The sequence below is a fragment of the Danio rerio genome, chromosome 5 (assembly GCF_052040795.2).
Source record: "Danio rerio strain M-AB ecotype USA chromosome 5, GRCz13ab, whole genome shotgun sequence".
In the NCBI taxonomy this organism is placed as follows: Eukaryota; Metazoa; Chordata; class Actinopteri; order Cypriniformes; family Danionidae; genus Danio; species Danio rerio.
Window position 1 is genome coordinate 41,658,556 of NC_141025.1, and position 20,644 is coordinate 41,679,199.

General features: G+C 36.6%; 1 protein-coding gene across 6 annotated transcripts in view; it reads left to right on the plus strand.

The window, feature by feature from the left end:
- The window catches only part of arl15a (ARF like GTPase 15a), a 161,754-nt gene extending 141,228 nt beyond the window's left edge, over positions 1-20,526 (plus strand). For 3 of the 6 annotated variants that reach the window (XR_015490443.1, XM_087252601.1, XM_087252604.1), the window contains one exon: positions 20,082-20,526. Coding sequence is in view for 5 of the 6 variants with exons in the window: in XM_087252601.1 (XP_087108727.1) it covers positions 20,082-20,234 (153 nt within the window). In the remaining variant the exon portion in view is untranslated. 6 annotated transcript variants of the gene reach the window in all.
- Positions 20,527-20,644: the final 118 nt, after the last annotated feature.

The following is a 20,644-nucleotide window of genomic DNA, read 5'->3' on the forward strand; positions in this document are numbered from 1 at the left end:
AAAATCCGGTTTCGATTGAGATTTTTGGCTTCTAACGATTATAAAAAGATCGAGATATTCTGTCCCTTTCCAGTTGTACAAATTTGTTGCTCTGCTAAGCTCAGTTCCGCATGAAAATTACTAAAAGCATGTACTGTAATGTAACGTTTGCAGCACAAGATGTGAATCATTTATTGATGTACATTCGAATCATTCATGTTTTTAAACGCACGAAAGAGCGCCTGCTGTTGTGTGTGTGCGCGATTAGCTTGGAGATAAGCAGAGCACAAACACATGTAACACCATCTTAATGCAAACGCTTTAATGGTCAAGTACGTGCACATTTGTGTCAGAGGGCAGTGTTTAGTAATTATTCATATTAACCCTAATTTGTGTAATAAACAAACATGTTCAGAATCAAAAGACATGTGAAAGAGAAACTATATCAGAGCCGCACTATTTTTAAAGTAACAGCGCACAATTTTCCTACTACTGACTGTTTTTATCATAATCAAATAACAAATGGAAAAAATCCCTCACTGCTCTTGACTAAAGGACTTTTGTAGCTGATTTTTTTTCTTACAGTGAAGATGCTTAAAGCACAGTTTGTTTCATATTTTAGTCTATTGTATTTATTTCCCTTTCCTTACTTACAGGGAGGAAAATAACTGTATATATACAGTTAAAGTCAGAATTATTAGCCCTCTTGTATTATTAGTGACCCTTTTCCCCCCAATTTTGGTTTAATGGAAAGATTTTTTCAACCCATTTTTAAACAATTGTTTTGATAACTTATTTCTAATAACTGACTTATTTTATCTTTGCTATAATTACATTACATTATATTTTACTAGGTATTTTTAAAGATACTAGTATTCAGCTTAAAGTGACATTTAAAGGCTTTATTAGTGTAATTAGGCAAACCATTATATAACAGTAGTTTTTTCTACAGACAATCAAAAATATGTATTGCTTAAGGGGGCTAATAATATTGAGCTATTAAAATAGGTTTCATAATATTTAAACCTGCTTTTATTCTAGCCGAAATTAAAGAAATACATCTTTTTCCAGAAAAATAAATATTATAGGAAATACTGTGAAAATTCCTGTTAAACATTATTTTTTTAATATTTATAAATAAATAAAAATTACAGGAGGAAGAATATTTTTGACTTCAACAGATAATCGTTTTGAATAATTGTGATTATGATTTTTCCTATAATTGAGCAGCCCTAGTTTGCAGCAAGCATTGAAAGAGCTGTACAAAAATTGGAGAATGGTGGATTTTGTTTTTTATCAGTTGAGTTTGTTACTATTGAGACACCTCGTCCATTTCTGTGCTGCTGTGTTTGCCTATTACCAGCAGGGTTAATGGAATAGACAGGGCAAGAGACCAGCTGCACTGCTATCCACTGTGTCTGCATTCAGACTCGGGATTGAGGTAGAGAGAACACGATTATCTTTATGATGATATAACAAATTGTGGTTATGTGTATATGAAATTACGAATGACAAATGTAGCAGGACATTAAATTACTTACTGTTTATTTCTTTGCATTTTAAATTTGTCAACTATAAAATCATGGGTCTCCTCACGGTTTGTGTCTCATTTTGTGAGCCAACTGACATCTGACTTGTTCACTCCCCTCTTTTTCCCCTGCACTCCCGGCCAGGCCCACCCTTCCCACTGCTCGCAGCGCTCCACACCCATCTCGAAGCATTTTTTAAAAAGAAATTCTATTTATTTATTTATTTGACATGGACATCACAATTACACTGGACAACCAAATGCATTTGTTTAAGTGTTTAATTCTTAACACCTGTCCACAGGAGCCTTAAAATTGACAAAATGGAAATATAATAAAAACAAACTGTCACCGACTCTGTCCCAGTCATTCCCCTCGCTGGCCAGCAGCCCTAGCCAGCATTACTGAGCGTTATATCCTGCCCGATCTCCTGTGAATTACTCCAGCCCGTTTCTGACTCTGCTTTGCCTTCTGCCTGCCCAAGACCCAAGCCTGATACACGGACTCTGATACTCGCTGCCTGCCCTTAACTCAAGCCTGATACACGGACTCTGAATCACGCCGCCTGCCTCTAACCCATGCCTGGTAAATCACTCTGTGTCTGTCAGCCGCCAGCCTTGAGACCCTTATTGCTATTGTTGTTGTGTGTTCGCACCTTCGTGTGTATTGAATGTTTGAGTGAAAATGTGACTAATAAATACTGCATAATGGATCCCTCCATGTCAGTCTCCTCGTTACACATACACAACATTACAATTCTTTACATAAAATTTATGCTGGCTAAGGTAGACTTAAAGCAAACGAGGGGGGTTTCATGACTCTGACTCACTTTTTTTTTTTGCTGTCACATTAATTATTTAAAACTATTCTAATTGCACAAACACTTTTAATACGTAGATTTGGTAACAATATAAAGTGAAGGCTTAGTGTGTTACCCTTATCAGGGATCGAAATGAATCTTTTTGCTTGGTAGCACCGGTGCTCCTAACTTTAAAAATTTAGGCGCATCAGCCAAAATTTAGTCGCACTTATAAGCACCGTTACTACAAGTTTTATACAAACATATTTATTGCAAGGAGAAGACCATGACAAAAAGATGTATTCTGACATCTTAAGACAGCAAAACTGCTGATAAAGCATGTTTATGTAGAAGTGGATGCTAGTGACGTACTTACACTTCCCCACAGATAGTGTAGAGTATAGCATTACATAAAATTCTTACTTAAGAGTTGATTTTCCATGTTCACCTTACCATTCTTTACATGCAGCTCATAAAGGGGGGTGGGGGGTTACTTTTTGAACCTGTGCATTTATAATTCCACTGGCTCAGCTGATCTCATTCTTCCAAATTTGTTCTCTAAAGATCGTACTTTTCCAGTCTGTGACCCACCTCCAAGTACGAGGTATTTGTTTCTTTTTAAATGCGTCCAAAGCATTAGATATTGTCTGTAAGCGATATTTTATGGGGCCTCTTTGAAAGCCTTTTGCCTTGCCAAGCACATAACTGCAGGCTCTTTAGACATTGAAAAAACAAGTGAGACCAGCTCAATTTCATGGTAAGTGCATTTGGCGATATCTAGACATTTCTTTCAAGTGTGTTCTCCACAGCTGACTGATATCTTCAGGGGGAAACTTGTCACCCAGAGTAATTGGCTTTTTCTGATATCTGAGCGCACTCTTATATGCCCAAGGTGAGGCACCGATGATGTTTTTCATTTGGGGCTTTCTGTCTAATGTAACAGTTGTGAAATGCTGTCTAACCACAGTAACGTGGAACACTCATACTCTGGAATCATTATGACACCGAAGAAACAGTACAGGCGACACAGTGGCTCAGTGGTTAGCACTGTCGCCTTACAGCAAGAAGGTCACTGAGTCCCGGCTGGACTAGTTGGCATTTCTGTGTGGAGTTTGCATGTTCTCCCTGTGTTGTCGTGGGTTTTCTCCGGGTGCTCATGTTTCCCCTACAGTTCAAAGACATGCGCTATAGGTAAATTAGATGAACTAAATTGACCGTAGTGTATGGGGTCTATTATAACAGTCTAGGTGCAAAGTCTGAAGCGCAGGATGCAAAAGCATTGAGGGCGTCTCCGAATCCACTTTTGCTATTTTAAGAAAATACGTTCTGATCCGCGGTGCATGGTCTAACAGGGTTGAGCTTATTCTCTTAATGAGTTATACGTGTGTTTTGAGAATAAACCAATCGGAGTCTCATCTCCCATTCCCTTTTGGAGTCAGTTGCATCGGGTCATAGCGCATTTGCTATTTACTTGGCGGACTTTGTAAATAGAAAAACTGCCATCAAAACAGCATCTGCAGCAAGAGGAAAATGAGCCTTTTCTATTCTGCCTTTACTTTCACTTTCTCTCTTTCGTGGATAAGGAAAGGGTGTTGAAGATTTATACAAAAGCAAGTTGTCGTGAATAAACTGAAAACAGCCTCCGTGGTGAAGAAGGCATGCAGGTACTGTTTTTTAAGGAAATTTTTTATAGAAAATAATAATTTTTTTAACATCTTAATTCCTTTTCATTTGTACAGACATTTGTGTATTACTCTACATCCTGCGTTTTTTAAGCAATGTTTAAGTGAGGCGCATAACTGACGCGCTCTGCTCTGGACTTTAGACCTGCCTTCAGCAGGTATATTGAGCAGTCTATTTTAGTTCCTCAAAATAGCAACGAGCCAACAATGCACCTTAACACACTTCTTTCCAGACCAGAATACCCATGAGTCTACAAAGGGGAGCAAATGGATTTGCTATTTAAACAACATGACGGAAAACAGGAAAATTTAGGCTTGTTGGTCTGAAACTAGCAACACATCATGAAATCACATCTTGTACCTTAATGCGCTAGGTGTATGATTGGGCCCTATGTGTGTGAATGAGTGTGTATGTGTGTTTCCCATTACTGGGTTGCAGCTGGAAGGGCATCCGCTGTGTAAAACATGCTGGATAAGTTTTCGGTTTATTCCGCTGTGGCAACCCTTGACAAATAAAGGGACTAAGCTGAAGGAGAATGAATGAATGAACGAACGAACGAATAAACGAACATTCCTGTCAAATTTTGCAGCCATTGCCAATTAAAAAAAATAGAAAGAAGTTGATACACTTAGGGCCAGATTTACTAAACAGAGCAAATTTGTTGTAGAATACAATTCCAAAACAGTTGTATGGAAATTTTTGATGATTTACATGATGATATCTTTACATATTGACCAATGCAATAAGTGCACTGCTAATTATCATAGTGTCAAATAAGCAGAGCTCATGCTTAAGAGGTGTGGGTGATATAATATGACCAACCACAAAACAATTGTTTTGCTCTCTACTAGGGTAAAGGGGGCTAGATAAATTTGTGTTAGAAAATAATCAATATTCATGATGTCAGAGTTAGTCTACTGCATAAAAATGTGTTTTTTAATAAAATAATAAAAGCAGCTATGGTACACATATGGAACAAAAGTGTAGTGTTTTTTTATTTATTTGCCAAAGTATTTTCACAAAATTGACAAGCTTAATAAAAGTGACCACAGGACAATGTCATAAACCTTTTACATGCAAAGGTGAAAGACTTCAGAACTGGACAGCTCCCATGTGTCCAACTCCTACGCCTTTTTGCAGTAAGCTTCATCTATGTTAGATAGTCCACATGATGGATATTTTGACAATTGTTTTTGACAAGTCAGGTTTAGATAGAGCAGACCCAACACTGTATGAAGTAGAATACTGGGAGAGAGTGCATCAGTTTTGTTTGTCATTCAGCATGATTCCACATATCCCGGCTTCTCTTACTGTTAGTTAATTGATAAAGAATGTGAATGGATAGTAATTTTGTTCTATAGAAAGCTTGGTTACCTTTTATTAGGTTGTTTTTTTTAAGATTTAATTTTGCCATTTTTGTCTTTATTTGATCTGACAGTAGGTTGACAGGAAGTGAAGTGGGAGAGAGGTGTAGGATCGAGAAAGGTCCATGAGATGGGATTTTAACTCAGGGCACCCAGAGCGCTGCCATACCATATGTCGGTACACTAATCACTGGGCTAATACGCCAACAAACAGAATACACAGGGAAGGCAGCCGTTTATCGAGCTAAGATAACAAGAACGCTAGTTAGGTTGTTATTGTGGGACAATAAAATACAGCTGAAATATTAGACTGTCCTGGGAAATTGGATATCTGGTCATGCGTTTGGGGGCTAAACCTAGGCTATTCAAAATTCCGACAGGACTATAGCCCAAAAATTGAGGTATTAAAAGAAGTTTGGTGGACCTGGTATTACGTGACTCATCCTAGTTGTTTGTTCATCTTTTCATTTCTGAACCAAACTAAAAATAACTGGCAAACAGTGTGTTTATATGTTCCTCTGGCATTCAAAATAAATTTAAATGTGTCAAAAATATCTTCTAGCGCAACCTTAAAAGTGTCTTCACACCAATAAAGTCTGTTAGTTCACTTCACAAACAATGTTGATTTTTAAAATTTTTTTTGGTGTGGTTTGCTTTCACGCTGTCGTTTTTGAAAGTGAACCATAAATTGTAAACAAAACCACACGTGTGCTAAACTCAGTTATTTGTTGGACAGAAATGCTTGTGCTTCCAGAGCGTGCCATCTACCGTGTAACCATCAGCTGTACTGTCCAGAGATCTGACTGTTACTTATCTAGACTTTTGCTCACACAGGTTTTTTTTATTTAAAGGGTCACGAAACACCAAAACACATTTTTTGAGCTGTTGACAGTCGTATATGTGTCCCACACTGCTAAAAACACTATTAAGACACCTATATTTCACTAAAAAGTGTAAATTGGTTGTTTTTGCGTTATTTCAAGCAAATTCGTACTTCCTGTTTGAAACGAATTTTTGAAGCTGCGTCACGGTCATGACATAATAGCCTGTATTCCAGCCTGCAGACTGGGCGTCTGTGCCAGAGTGAGTCTTATTACGTCTTACAGTGCGTTGCATTAATGCATGAGTAAGGCTTGGTTCAAACCAATCAGCGCGCTCTATTGTGCAACTTCATTAATATTCATTACTGTGTTTACACGACATAGACGCCATGTTGTGTTGGCAAAACAAGCGTGAAGTGTTGCTTTTATAGTTTGCTGCAGTTAAGTTTCGTTTTCTTTTTCTCTCTGTGAGAGCTCAGACTCACGTGTGGATTAACAGTGTACGCGACGCTCGACAACAATAACTTACGTGTCTAAGGAGGATTATTGTTTACCTGAGAGCTGTTCTCATCTGCAAACACTGAGATCTGGAATCGCTTGTAGTCTTCTCTTCATAAAGACTCGGCTCTAGTTGCTGGTGATTGTCCTGTTTCTACAGATTTGGTAAGTGAGCGACCAGTGCTCTTTGTTTATTCAGTTTGTTCGTATCGAACTAAGTTAACTATTGCACCGTAACATGTTAGGACCACAACCAAACTTTAACCTCGTGTAGGGTTTTTAACCGCATTTTGTGACCGGAATAACACACGCGGCTTTCTGACGCTACCTGCCGTGTGCATCTAAGTTTCCGGAAAATGCTGAGGTTTTTTTTTTCTCTCATTCGCCGTGCGGTATCAAACATTGCATGAAAAATACACGCTTAGAGCAGTTCCTCGAATCAAATATCTCGTTTGTTGCGAGGGGCATGAATGAATTCTTTGAATGAAAGAGCCAAACTGCAGTTAAAGTCCACCATTTAATAATTTGGCAAATAATTCCACTACAGATGTCCATGTAGGTTAAATACCATCTCTTTCTCCTGTGTGTGAGTATTTTGACTGAAACTCGCGCGTGCCCAAATAGACACTCCCACACCCTCCCACTTTAGTTCCTCCGACACTCCCCCCTAAACAGAGCTGGACACGCCCACTTTTCTGACTTTTTCCAAAGTAGAGGTGTGAAAACACCCTGCTGAAACGAGGGGGTTTCATGGCCCTTTAAAATGTAGGGTTAGGGTATTATACATATTTCAAACCAAACAAGGCAGGTGTGAATAAACCTCAAGGCGTTAAGTTTAGTATTCAAAATACTTTCCACAGCTTTCACAACTATTCAATATCAATATTTTTCTTTGTTCATGTTCAATAAATACTGGTAGTACTTTTAACGCTCATCAATGAGTCCATCTGGCCCATGGGCTCAGAAAATACAAAAACTAAATCGTCATCATGGGTTGTTGAGCACCATTCGAGAGATTTTCATTGATCTAGATTCTTTTGTTTTAAATTAGCTTTCACAAATGTAAAACCAACTGTTTTTCGTAATACTTGCAATAAATCTGTGCATTGGCATATGCTTTTTTACAAAATAAGTAGTGATTATTAAACCACACTGAACTGAGCTGAACTAAACTTAAACACTAAATACTGAACTACACTGTTCTAATTTACTATGATCTTTTATGTGAAGCTGCTTTGACACAATCTACATTGTAAAAGCGCTATATAAAATAAATAAATAAATAAATTACCAGTTCTTTTCATTGACTGTAGATTAAACCAATGGCTTTGATGTTATTGATACATACTGTATTAGTTGAGCTAAATAAATACATTTATATGGCAAATGTTAGATCCATTCAGCCTTGGGAATTTTGTGGATACAGTGTCTGAACTCATTTAAACATGAGCTTAATGAAAATTTCAATTGAACGTGAGATGCCTGACAACTGTAGTTGTATGCTGACACACTGATTATTCATTTTCATTTTTCAAGCGAATAAGGCATGAGCTTTAACAGATATTTGTTTCCTTCTGGCAGTTATGCGGCCCCAGCAGTTTTTATTCAGATCTACAGTACTGTGCAGTGCTATCCAAACACAGCTCAACATATGAGCCCATTTATGTTCATTTAACTCTGACTGGTGCTATGAAATGGTCTAGTGGCTGTTTGCTTGGGCAAGTAACCAGAGAGTTTTGCGGTTTCCAAACCCACGTGGAATTTATCCATCGCACCCAAGAGAATGACTTGTAACCTGAATTGCCTTGGTAAAGCCCCAACCTCAAGAATGGAAATGAAAAGACATTCATATCTGCAGCTGACTGTGAAACGCATAAATAATGGTGAGAACTCTAGAGCAGGACTGGATCCATTGCAGCTCGATCTGGCTAGAGAGCAGCTAGAGGAATTACAGTGCGGCTTTTGGCCACTGGCCTATTTGTGCAGGCCAGACACCCCATTCAGCTCATGCCATGTCTGGCTCTCTTTAGACTGCTCCACACATGACTACAGATTGTGTCATCACATCCTATAGTTGGGTCAGAAGTTTGTAGCTCGTGTAAGCCGTTGAAAAATGCTTGCTTCTTCTTCCCAAAACTTTTTTTTTTGTGCAATTTCTGTTTTGAATATAAGAATTTGCACAACTGTTGTTGTTCTTTTCCCTTTGTTTTGAATCTATAGGGGAATTACACACGGGTTCAAAAAAAGACCGGTTGCAATAGCAAACATGCTATGTTGTGCGGTAGGAAGCCAAATAAAAGCCACACTACTTTTAATGGCAATCGAAGACGTCTTTGGCTAACAGCCATCAAAAGAGCTGAATGGAGTGAGGACCTAATTAAAAATGCTGGACTCTGCAGTTCCCATGCTATATCAGGTAAGTTCATGCTATGCTGAATCATACACATTACTAATTTTTGATTGCAGCAACGATTTCAGTAAAAACTGTTAGATATGGTTAATTAAACAGCAAACACTGAATGCTTAGAATGAAATGTAAAAATCTAAGTTCACATACCCTGCCATACAGGTGCAGTTTGCTGTCAGAATGCAGTTGTTTTGCTTGTTGGTGATTACCCAGGCCTTGCCTAGAACCTTGGTTTTTAGCACTACAAAGTTTTACTTCTGGTAATCATGGAACATTATTTTTTTGCACATGACCACACAGAACAAAATTGTTGGCATCCAAAGACTTGTAGGCCTTTAACTTCTCTCTTGCAAAATCACTAGGAGATTTAATGAGATAGTTGTATATTTGGGGCCGGATGCATGGCCATTTTGTCTTATACAATATTCATGGGGAGGGTGCTATTGCGAATGTCAGATGAACGCCGCTCATTTTAACGTTAATTTTACCTAATAACTGTGCTTATCACTGAGTGACAAGCTTTTATAATACACTTAAAGTATTATGTAAATAATATATATATATAACATGTAATCAAAATACAGTTGAAGTCAGAATTATTAGCCCCCCTGAATTATTATTTTTAAATATAATAGTTTTAATAACTCATTTCTAATAACTGATTTATTTTATCTTTGCCTTAATGACAGTAAATAATATTTTACTAGATATTTTTCAAGACACTTCTATACAGCTTAAAGTGACATTTAAAGGCGTGACTAGGTTAATTAGGTTAACTAGGCAAGTTAGGGTAATTAGACAAGTGATTGTATAACAATGGTTTGTTCTGTAGACTATTGGAAAAAATTGCTTAAAGGGGCTAATCATTTTGACCTTAAAATGGCTTTTCAAAAATTAAAAACTGCTTTTATTCTAGCCGAAATAAAACAAATAAGACTTTCTCCAGAAGAAAAAATATTATCAGACATACTGGGAAAATTTGCTTACTCTGTTAAACATCATTTGGGAAATATAGAAAAAAATAAATCTGAAGAGGGGCAAATAATTCTGACTTTAACTGCAACTTATCTCTAATACAACAACAAACTCTCTTCCGCGTCGGATGTCATTCCCTTGCTGTAAATACTAGCGTTCCCATTTTTTTTTCTGCAACCTTGATGCACGCTCATCCTGAATGCTTACAAACTGGTAATTTGCCTATATGTGTTTTCTGAAGTAAAAGATTCTCGTAGATCTTCTCTTGAAAGCATCAAATGTAAAAGTAATCTCTGCAGGCCAAAAAGCAGCTGGACACATTCGGCCCCCTGTGCAGTCATCAGTCATGGGATCTTAGCTACTAACCACCCACAGGCACATGACAAATTTGCATTTTGTTGTATCAGCTGGCTGTAAAACAACAGGTCACATTGATCATTTTTATTATTGTTTTTCTTTCATATCACTCCTTCACTGTCTCAGTGTGATTGGGTGGTGTTTTTATTACAGGTAGAAAACAGGTCAGTGTATGTTCCTTTGTTAGTGGTAGAAGCAATGTTGTGACGAGTGCTGTTAATTGAGTTAGTGACAACTAGTGGATTTTTTCTGGCATAACATTCTTCAAGCAAGTGGTAGAGATGGCTCAATCAGGTTAAGTTACGTTAGGTACTCCTCTCGGCGAGTAGGTAGTGCTGTCGCCTCACAGCAAGAAGGTCGCTGGTTCGAGCCAGGTCATGTGGTGTTTCTGTGTGGAGTTTGCATGTTCTCCCTGCATTCACGTGGGTTTCCTCCGGGTGCTCTGGTTTTCCCCATAGTCCAAAGACATGCTGTACAGGTAAACTGGGTGAGCTAAATTTACCGTAGTGTATGAGTTTGTGTGAATATTTCCCAGAGATGGGTTGTGGCTGGAAGGGCATCCGCTGCGTAAAAACATGCTGGATAAGTTGGTGGTTCATTCCACCAGGTGACCCTGGATTAATAAAGGGACTAAGCCGAAAAGAAAATAAATGAATGAATGAAGGTACTCCTCTCAATAAGATATGGTCAGTCAAAATATGGTCAACCATTTGGTCAAACGGGCAGTTAAAGGGTTAATTGCAGTATTAAAATCGGTCCTACTTTAAGTCGCTTATACCTGTGAACTTACACGGTAAATAGATGTGTAAGTAGTATGTAGTTACAGTGTATGTACACACTGGTACACAGTGTTTACTTGTATAATACTGGCCTAACTTCACACATGTAACACACTGAACACACTGAATAGTATGTGTAAGTTCAAATGTGTAACGGGACATTAATAACACAATCTTTGATAAAACACCCCTTTAATGTGTATTACTGATGTGATTCTACAATTCACCTTAAAACAACATATGCCATTTGTATATTTCTATATATGCTTATACTTTTTTGGCAAAAGTTTGCTGTTGTAAAACAGTTGCATAAAGGCTTAGGTTTTATATATTAAACAGTAATTTGTGACTTTTTTACAATTTATATTGAGTGGACAGTTCCTGAGAATTTACCCTGTAATTACACTGGTATCGCAAGGTGAAACCTAATGCAGTGTCAGTTCTGCCATTCTTATTCTAATACAGTGTTCAGAAATACATCGTATGCAAACAGGTGTGGAAGTTGAATGTTAGTTACAGATGTGTACTTTTTTGTGTTTTTACCTATGTCTTGTTACACATTTGAACTTACACATACTATTCAGTGTGTTGTTACATGTGTGTAACACACCAGTATTACACAAGTACTATGCACCAGTGTGTAAATACATTGTAGTTACATACTACTAGGGCCAGATGGAATCTGCGGACATTTTTGTTATTTCTGCAGAGAATTTTAATAAAAATTTGCGGATTACTGCGTAAATATTTTGGGAGTATCATAACTAAAACCTTCTTAACTTGTATTTAATGTTTAAAATGCAAATCAAATTTGATTCACTTCATTTGGTAAACAAAGAAAGTCTCTCATATAATATCTCTACAAAAAGACTGAAAATATTACTGTACAAACTGCATTGTGCCAAAGTCAGATGAATATTTTCATATTAGTCAATACTATTACTGAAACTAATTTAAAAACTGAATAAATATAGATTTATACACATTTACTCAAGTAAATAAACAGAATTACTGATAGGCGAAAATCTGCGGAATTCCACAGAACATCTGCTGAATTCTGCGCGTGCAGATTCCGTGTGGGCCTACATACTACTTACACATATAGTTACACATGTATGTTCACAGGTATAAGCGATACTTAATATAAAGCGGGACCTTAAAATCTGACAATTGATAAAAATTCAAATACAAAATACATTTTTGGTTGACCAATCAGTGAATAGGAACAGTTCAAGCCTGTCTATCTGTGTAAATACTTTAATAGCCATAAAAATATATATATATACATTAAACGTTTTGAGTTTTTAATTTGTGAATAAAGTGCTTAAAATGTTATCGCTACATTGAAATGATTTGATATATTCTTGAACATGAAAGCACTTTGTTGTTTTACTCATGCAGTTTTTCCTCTCACTCTTACCTGCGTATTGTGAGTTTAAGAGAAATTTCTGGCAACTTGTCAGAGCTCTAATCTGCTCTCTGTTTTCTGTTTCGCAAGGCCACTCATTGGTCCCACTGACCTAAAGGCTTGACCGTGTGACCCAGTGGTCATCCCAACAGCCATCTGCCACCATGGCGTGAGGCTTTCCATGTCACGTTGTCACGCAACTGTATACCAACCTGCACTGAGCTAAAGCAAATGCTTCAACTGTATGTAATGGTTTATTTATGAAGGCATTGCTGTGCTTTGGTTTCCCCCATTGTGATCTAAGAGATCAGTGCATAGCTTGCGTTCTCCAGAAGGGGGCCTGCCTCAGACAGACAAGCAGACGGACAGACAGACTGGTAAGCCAGCAGGCCTGGGGCAGCTCCTTTTACCAAGACGGATTTGTTAACACTGTTTGGGTCGGTCAGGCCCCGGGCTGAAGTGACCTAATCTGTCATTAAACTCCTGTTACACTATGAGCAAGGCACAGCTCAGTGCCCCCTAAAGACTCTGCTGGAGGAAAGACGAGACACAATCTTCTGACTCAGTGAAGTAGGCCGTCATGAAAACAGCAGACACTAATAAATCCCAACATGGCACAGTTAGATACCTGCACTGCAAAAGCAAGTGCTTCATTCCTGAGTAGGATTGCTTACAGTACGTGCACTAAAGACTCACACTGAACACTTTGATTCGATTCTTCAGCTCTGTTGGTCTGTTTGTTGTGATCAGATTAGCAGCGAGTGTGCTCAAGCTTGCTGATTGCGAAACGATAGACATAGTTGCATCTGTTTGTTGTAGCAACATATCCTCTGGTATGACTTTATCTGGCCCACGGACTGTATTTCCTTGTGCTTTTATCCACTAACACTTTGCTGCTTATCTCATTTGGTTAGGGACATCTGAAGCTGCATCTCTTTTGTTTTGAGGAAGGTAAATTGTGGACAATAGATGACTATCTCTTCATATCTCAGCGTTTATGGATATCGTGGTTTCACCATGTGTCATATCAAAGATGGTCAGTCAGAAAAAAATACACTGCATTTATTTAAACAGAAGCATGGGAAAAACAGTGATTGTCAAAGCTGGTTGCAGAAAGGAAGAATAGATCCAGAATTTGTCTGCAATAATTGAAATAAAAACAACAACATGTTTTTACTGAGCTTAATTTTACTCATATACAGTTGATTTATTACTATTTGCAGTGGGACGGTGACTCAGTAGTTAGCACTGTCGCCTCACAGCAAAAAGCTCGCTGGTTCGAGTCCTGGCACGGCCAGTTGGCGCTTCTGTGTGGAGTTTGCATGTTCTCCCCATCTTCGCATGTGTATCCTCCAGGTGCTCCAGGTCCCCCTACACTCTAAGACATGCGGTATAGGTGAATTGAATGAACTAGTAGTGTAATGAGTGTGGGGATGTTTCCAAGTTCTGGGTTTCAGCTGGAAGGGCATTCACTGTGTAAAACATAGGCTGGATAAGTTGCGACTCCTGATGAATAAAGGGACTAACCCATAAGAAAATGAATTAATGAATGTTTAACAGAGCAAGAAAATATTTCACAGTATTTCCTGTAATATTTTTCTTCTGAAGAAAGTTAAATTTATTTTAGCTTGTCTGGAATAAAAAGTATAAACTTTTTATACTTCAAAGTCAATATTATAAGCCCCCTAAAGAACGTATTTTTGAACTGGCTACAGAGCAAACCATTGTTGTCCAATGACTTGCAAAGTAACCTGATTAACCTAGCCTTAAGCCTTAAGATAGCACTTTTAAGTTCAATTCAATTCAGCTTTATTTGTATAGCGTTTTTAAAATGTAGATTGTGTCAAAGCAGCTTCACATAAATGGCCATAGTAACTGGATCAGGGTAGTTCAGTTTTTAGTGTTTAAGTTCAGTTCAGTTTAGCTCAGTTCAGTGTGTCTTAAAGTCATTACTGAGAGACCAAACACTGAAGAACAAATTGATCGATGCATAGCTCTACCGATCCTGAACCATGCAAGCCAGAGGCGACAGCGGAGAGGGGGAAAAAACTTCACCGATAGGAGAGTGAAGAAAAATATACTTGAGAGAAACCTCAGTTCGGCACAACCATTTTAATTTCCCGCTGACCAAAATTCTTGTGCAGAGCTGCAGTCTCAGCAGTGGAGGCTAGAAGACTCGTCTGTCGGTGGAGCGTCACTGGAATTAGTCTCATACTCTCCACTCCCCCATGACCACCAGTTGAATACTAGTATCTTGCAACTATAGTTTAAGTCAGAATTATTAGTAATTCTGGATTATTAGTCTCCCTGTTTACAAACCCCCCCCCCCCCCCCCCCCCCCATTTCTGTTTAACGGAGTGAAGATTTTTTTCAACACATTTGTAAGCATAATAGTTTTAATAACTCATCTCTAATAACTGATTTATTTGATCTTAACCATGTTGACGTTAAGTAATATTTGACTAGATATTTATCAAGACACTTCTATACAGCTTAAAGTGACATTCAAAGGCTTGCCTAGGTTAATTAGGTTAACTAGGCAGGTTAGGGTAATTAGGCAAGATATTGCATAACGAGGGTTTGTTCTGTAGACTATCAAAAAATATATAGCTTGAAGGGGCTAATAATTTTGTCCTTAAAAAGTTTTTTAAAAAATGTAAAACTGCTTTTTCTAGCCAAAATAAAACAAATCAGACTTCCTCCAGAACAAAAAATACTATCAGACGTACTGTGAAAATTTCCTTGCTCTGTTAAACATCATTTGGGAAATATTTTTAAAAAATATTCAAAGGGGGGCAAATAATTTTGACTTCAACTGTATATTGTATAAAATGTGTTGAAAAAATTGTAAAACAGCACTTGGGTAATCTTTTTAAAAGAAATCAAATTTCACAGGAAGGCTAATATTTGTGCCTTCAACTGTATAAGCATGCTAGGTCCAAATGTATGAGGCTAGGTCTGAACTGATGCTGATGACATTTCTTGTTTCCTGTAGATTCTGAGTGAGATCACGTATATTTAAAGGAATAGTTAATAAGAAAATTTTTAAAAAGTTAAAATGTCAAAGAATGGTCCGATAGGACATGCCTTAGGCACTGTTTACACTAATACGTTTTAGTTTTGAAACAACGTTTTAGAATGAAAACGATCCATGTCCACACTGGCATTTCACATAGAGTTTCTGAAAATATCTTTTTCCACATTTCACCACTGAAAATGAGCAGCGCAGGTTGGACAGTTCATCAAAGATCTTCCACTGCATTTCATCTTACTATAGTTGTCAGATGTGATTTTTAACTTATCTTGTCTCTATCTAATGGTCTTTTGAATCTATTACTTGTTCTCAGGTACCGTGTTTGGCTGAGTGCAAAAAAAAGTTAATATATTAATTTATGTAACCACGAATACTGATTCTAAACATTTGACTGATTGCTTGCCTTAATTTCCTATATTGTATAAACTTATTGTGTGTTAGACTTTTTTAATGGCCATTATTGATTATTAAAACTTAATATTCAGCAAACGAGAGGATGTGTTTCATATTTTTCAAAGAAAATGAAAGGAACCAGTTATATCATAGGATCTAGTTTGTGATAAATATGTATACAATGAAGATGACGATCATATAAATATGTAGATGCCTCAACATTTTTGGTGTCTGTTAAGTTAATATGAAAATAAGCAGTTCCTTGTATCATGTTTTCACTTTATTGTTAAGGTAGTGAAAGTGTAGAAGGGTGATCCAAATGACGTTATAAAGTACACTGTTTTACCCAACATGTCTTTGGGAGTTTGTTTTCCATATCAAACTTGCGAAGTCTGAACTTAAGGAAAGTATGCTAAGCTGAACTTTGTGCACTAAATATTGAGGAAAAGCTCCATTAAGATAGGGGAATGTCTACAGCCATGCCTTTATTTTCAGATGTCTCAGTTTTCCCCCATCTAAACTGACAAGGAGCAGCAGCATTTCCAAAACGCTTGAGGTAGTGTGGCCAGAAGGCGTAACCGTAGCAAATCATTTGTGTTTTATTTGTGTGCTAAAAAGTATTAGTGTAAACAGTCCCTGATACTCCAAAGGGTATGTGATAGGCGTTGGGGAAAAACAAACCTATATATATATATAGGGCGAGGCAGTGGCGCAGTGGAGTTTGCATGTTCTCCCTGCCTTCGCGTGGGTTTCCTCCGGGTGCTCCGGTTTCCCCCACAGTCCAAAGACATGCGGTACAGGTGAATTGAGTAGGCTAAATTTTCCATATTGTATGAGTGTGTGTGTGAATGTGTGTGTGGATGTTTCCCAGAGATGGGTTGTGGCTGGAGGGTCATCCGCTGTGTAAAAACTTACTGGATAAGTTGGCGGTTCATTCTGCTGTGACGACCCCGGATTAATAAAGGGACTAAGCCGACAAGAAAATGAATGAATGAATGAATATATATATATATATATATATATATATATATATATATATATATATATATATATATATATATATATATATATATATATACACACACACATATATATCTTTGGATGAACTGTCTCTTTGTCAAACTACCAGGTTAACAAATAAGATGCATTATGTGAAAGTTTAAGGCTAAAGAGGTGTTTTTGATCTCTAATAACCCTGAGGGAGTGTGTCTGAGCCCCAATCATTATCATGAAGATTCAGAGTTTTGGAGCCAAATGCAAAAAAAGAAAGAAAAAAAGCTCCTTTTGTGGACTTATATATTCCAGGTACTGTCAAGTCTTTTAGATATTTGTGACCTGAAGAACATGATTTATTGTGGTGTGAAATGAGATCAGTTAAATAGAAAGGACAGCATCAAATATTTTCCAGGCTTAAAAGTGATTTTTATAATCACAATTGACTCCTGCAAAGCTGAGAACGTCTTTGGTATGACTTACAGAGTTACTCTGGTAGAGTCTTTTGAGCAGAAGCTGTATGATATTCCTCAAATAGATCAAATTTAACAGATGGTTCTGATCTTCTCATGCTTTAATGAAGTGCTGACATAAAAGTATAATCAAGTACAGAGCACAAAGCTTTGACATATGATCCTTGTAATCAGCTGTTTCTAACAGTTTTGAGTACGCCATGTACATATTAACTAAATCTGCATAGTTTCCCAGCTGCACATTTACAGTGCCTGGACACTGACATGTCTCTGATCATCTGTGAGAAATATTTTGACCTAATAAGTAGATACCAAACCTTTTTAAAATAAAAGCTATTTCAGGACTTTTTTGTTTAGTATAATTTTATGATAAAGTAGCCCTTTATGGTGCACCTTAAAAAATGTATGCAGTTTAACATTTTTGAGGCTGTGTACATCTAGTCACTTTATATGTTGTTTTTTTCTGATCTAATATCTATTTGTGAAACAGGCAAGTGTAAATACCCTAAAAACATATTGAGGGTGGATATCAATCCAATTGCTCAAAGCACTTCAGGAGGTGGTATGGATGCATTCCAGATAAAAAAGGACAGGTCTAGATGCATCGGGTTGTTGAAGTATTTCTCTTCCAAAATGTAAAAATGTTATGGGTGTATGCTAAATGACTTAAAATTTAATAGAGCAAATCAAATAAGCTATAATTCAACGCCACTCCACAGATGATAGTTATTGATGTTTGTTTTATTGTCTCATACTATCATTCATTTTTTTCCAAACATTGGCCCTTATGTTACAAAATTAGAATGTAAAATTAATATCAAATTATTAATTAAAATTAATTAATTAAAATTAAATTAAAAAAACACACCCGAAGTGCTTCTGTGAAAGGAGAGGAAAAATAGTTTAAAAAAAAATAAAGTTAACAAAGGTAGTTTTTTTGGTGAGAGTATACACAAAACCCTTATAGTTTTAAATGGTTGTTAGCACATGTCTACAACAAACATTGATGTTTCATTTAGTCTGTAATGACGCAGAGCCCTGTGCGCTTCTGATGATGTTAAACTGATGATATATCCCACATATAAAATCACTTGTATGTCAAATAAAATGTAACAGTTAAAGTTAAATAATATAATAATTAATATTTTAAAGATACATTTGCATATAGTGCAGAATTTATAGATTGCAAACATATCAGGCCCTGTTTACACTAATACCTTTTAGTTTTAAAACGTAGTTTTGCTTCGGTTACGCCTTCCATCCACACTACCCTGAAGTTTTCGTTACCCTGAACATCTGATTGGAACTTTTACTCAATATCAAGTGCACAAAGTTCAGTCTTGCATCCTTTATTTTAGTTCAGACTTTGCAAGTTTGATATAGACAAACTCCCAAACACGTCGGGTGAATCTTCAAATTTAACAGTGTACTGTATGACATCATTTATATCACCTTTGTTATGCTGTTTCACTATCTTAACAATAAAATAAAAACATGATCTAAGGAACTGCCTATTTGCATAGCTACATATTTATAGGATCGTCATCTTCACTGCATGCATCTTTATAACAAAATTGAGGTTATAATTTTACTGCCTCCTTTCATTTTTATTGAAAAATATGAAATATCCCCTCTCTCTCAATTGCTGAATATCAGGTTTAATAATCAATAATGGAAGTCAACGATACAATAAATTTTTACAATATAGGAAACAAAGGCAGGCAATCAGTCAAATGTGCAGAATCAGTATATATGGTTACATAAATTAATATACTGTATTAACTTGCACTCAGCCAAAACACAATACCTGAGAACAAGTAACAGATTCAAAAGACCAAAGAGTTTTGTTTAACTACTATAGTGAGATAATTAGATGTTTAACATCTAGATTCTATTAGATATTTAACTACTATAGTGAGATGAGATTCAGCTGTATATCCTGGACATTCATGTAGTGTGGATGGAGATCTTTTCTGAAACACTAGGTGAAATGCCAGCGTGGACTTGAATAGTTTTTGTTCCGTTTTAACGTAAACGGGGCCTCAGTTTAGCGAAAACACATTTATGTGGCCAAATGTAAATAGAACCATTTTCGCAAATCGTCTGTTTATAAAAACGATAGTGAACACTAATCTGTTACTAAAGAGAAAAATAACTGCTAAAAATAAATTATTAACATTTCGTTTAAACCTCCCTTCTAGCCTAATTTGTCTCATTTACTCCATATATATTGTTTTGTTTACAAAAAAGTACTCATTAATTTATCTTAACTTTATTTTGAGTAACAAAGGCATTGTACATAAAAATAGTATAGACTACAAGACTTAAGATAAAAACACTGGATGAATAAAAAAGCAAAATGATTCATAAATTTGGATCCCTAACATAATAATAATGCTGTCATTTATAAGTTATTTATATGAATAGTTTTTCAGTTAAAATTTGAGCTTCAATTTCAGTCCATAAACCTCCTGAACTCTCATTAAATTAAATCTGACATCTGCACCATAAATTAAGATAAACCAAAATGATCTTGGTGCTATTTTAGAACACAGGCGTAATAAATTAAATATTTCTTTTTTTGTTTTTCAGATACGAAAGTTCTTTGAATTGGAGCCGCTGGCCCGAGGGAAGAGATGGATTCTTGCTGGCACCTCAACCAATAACATGGAGGACGTGAAAGAGAGCTTCAGTCAACTCATCAGCCTTTTGGAGGAGAAGGAGGTGCTACCTAGCAGGATATGATTCAGTCAAACTTCAAAGTGGAAAGTGGGTTTGAAGTGTTGTTTGCTTGAACGTTTTTTTTTTATTTTTGCTCTCCTCCTTGGTTGTTGTTTTATAACCCACTGGAGACATGGATGCAAACAGCCACATGTTTTGATGAGCTGACTGACATGTTTGTTATCCTCAGGTCAAGGGCCACACATATGCTGGTTTAGTAGCAGGTGAAACAAAATCCTCTAAAGCGATCAGGATTTTACTGTTATTTGTAAAAGAATTAAGTCATTTGATAAAATAAACTTGTTTATTAGTTGTTTGTGCTGCTTGTATTTAAATGTTGCATTGTACATATATACATAACATATGTAGCATGACTCAAACCACAATTTTTAAAATTTCATTTGATATTTTCCTTGTAATATTAGAGCACATTA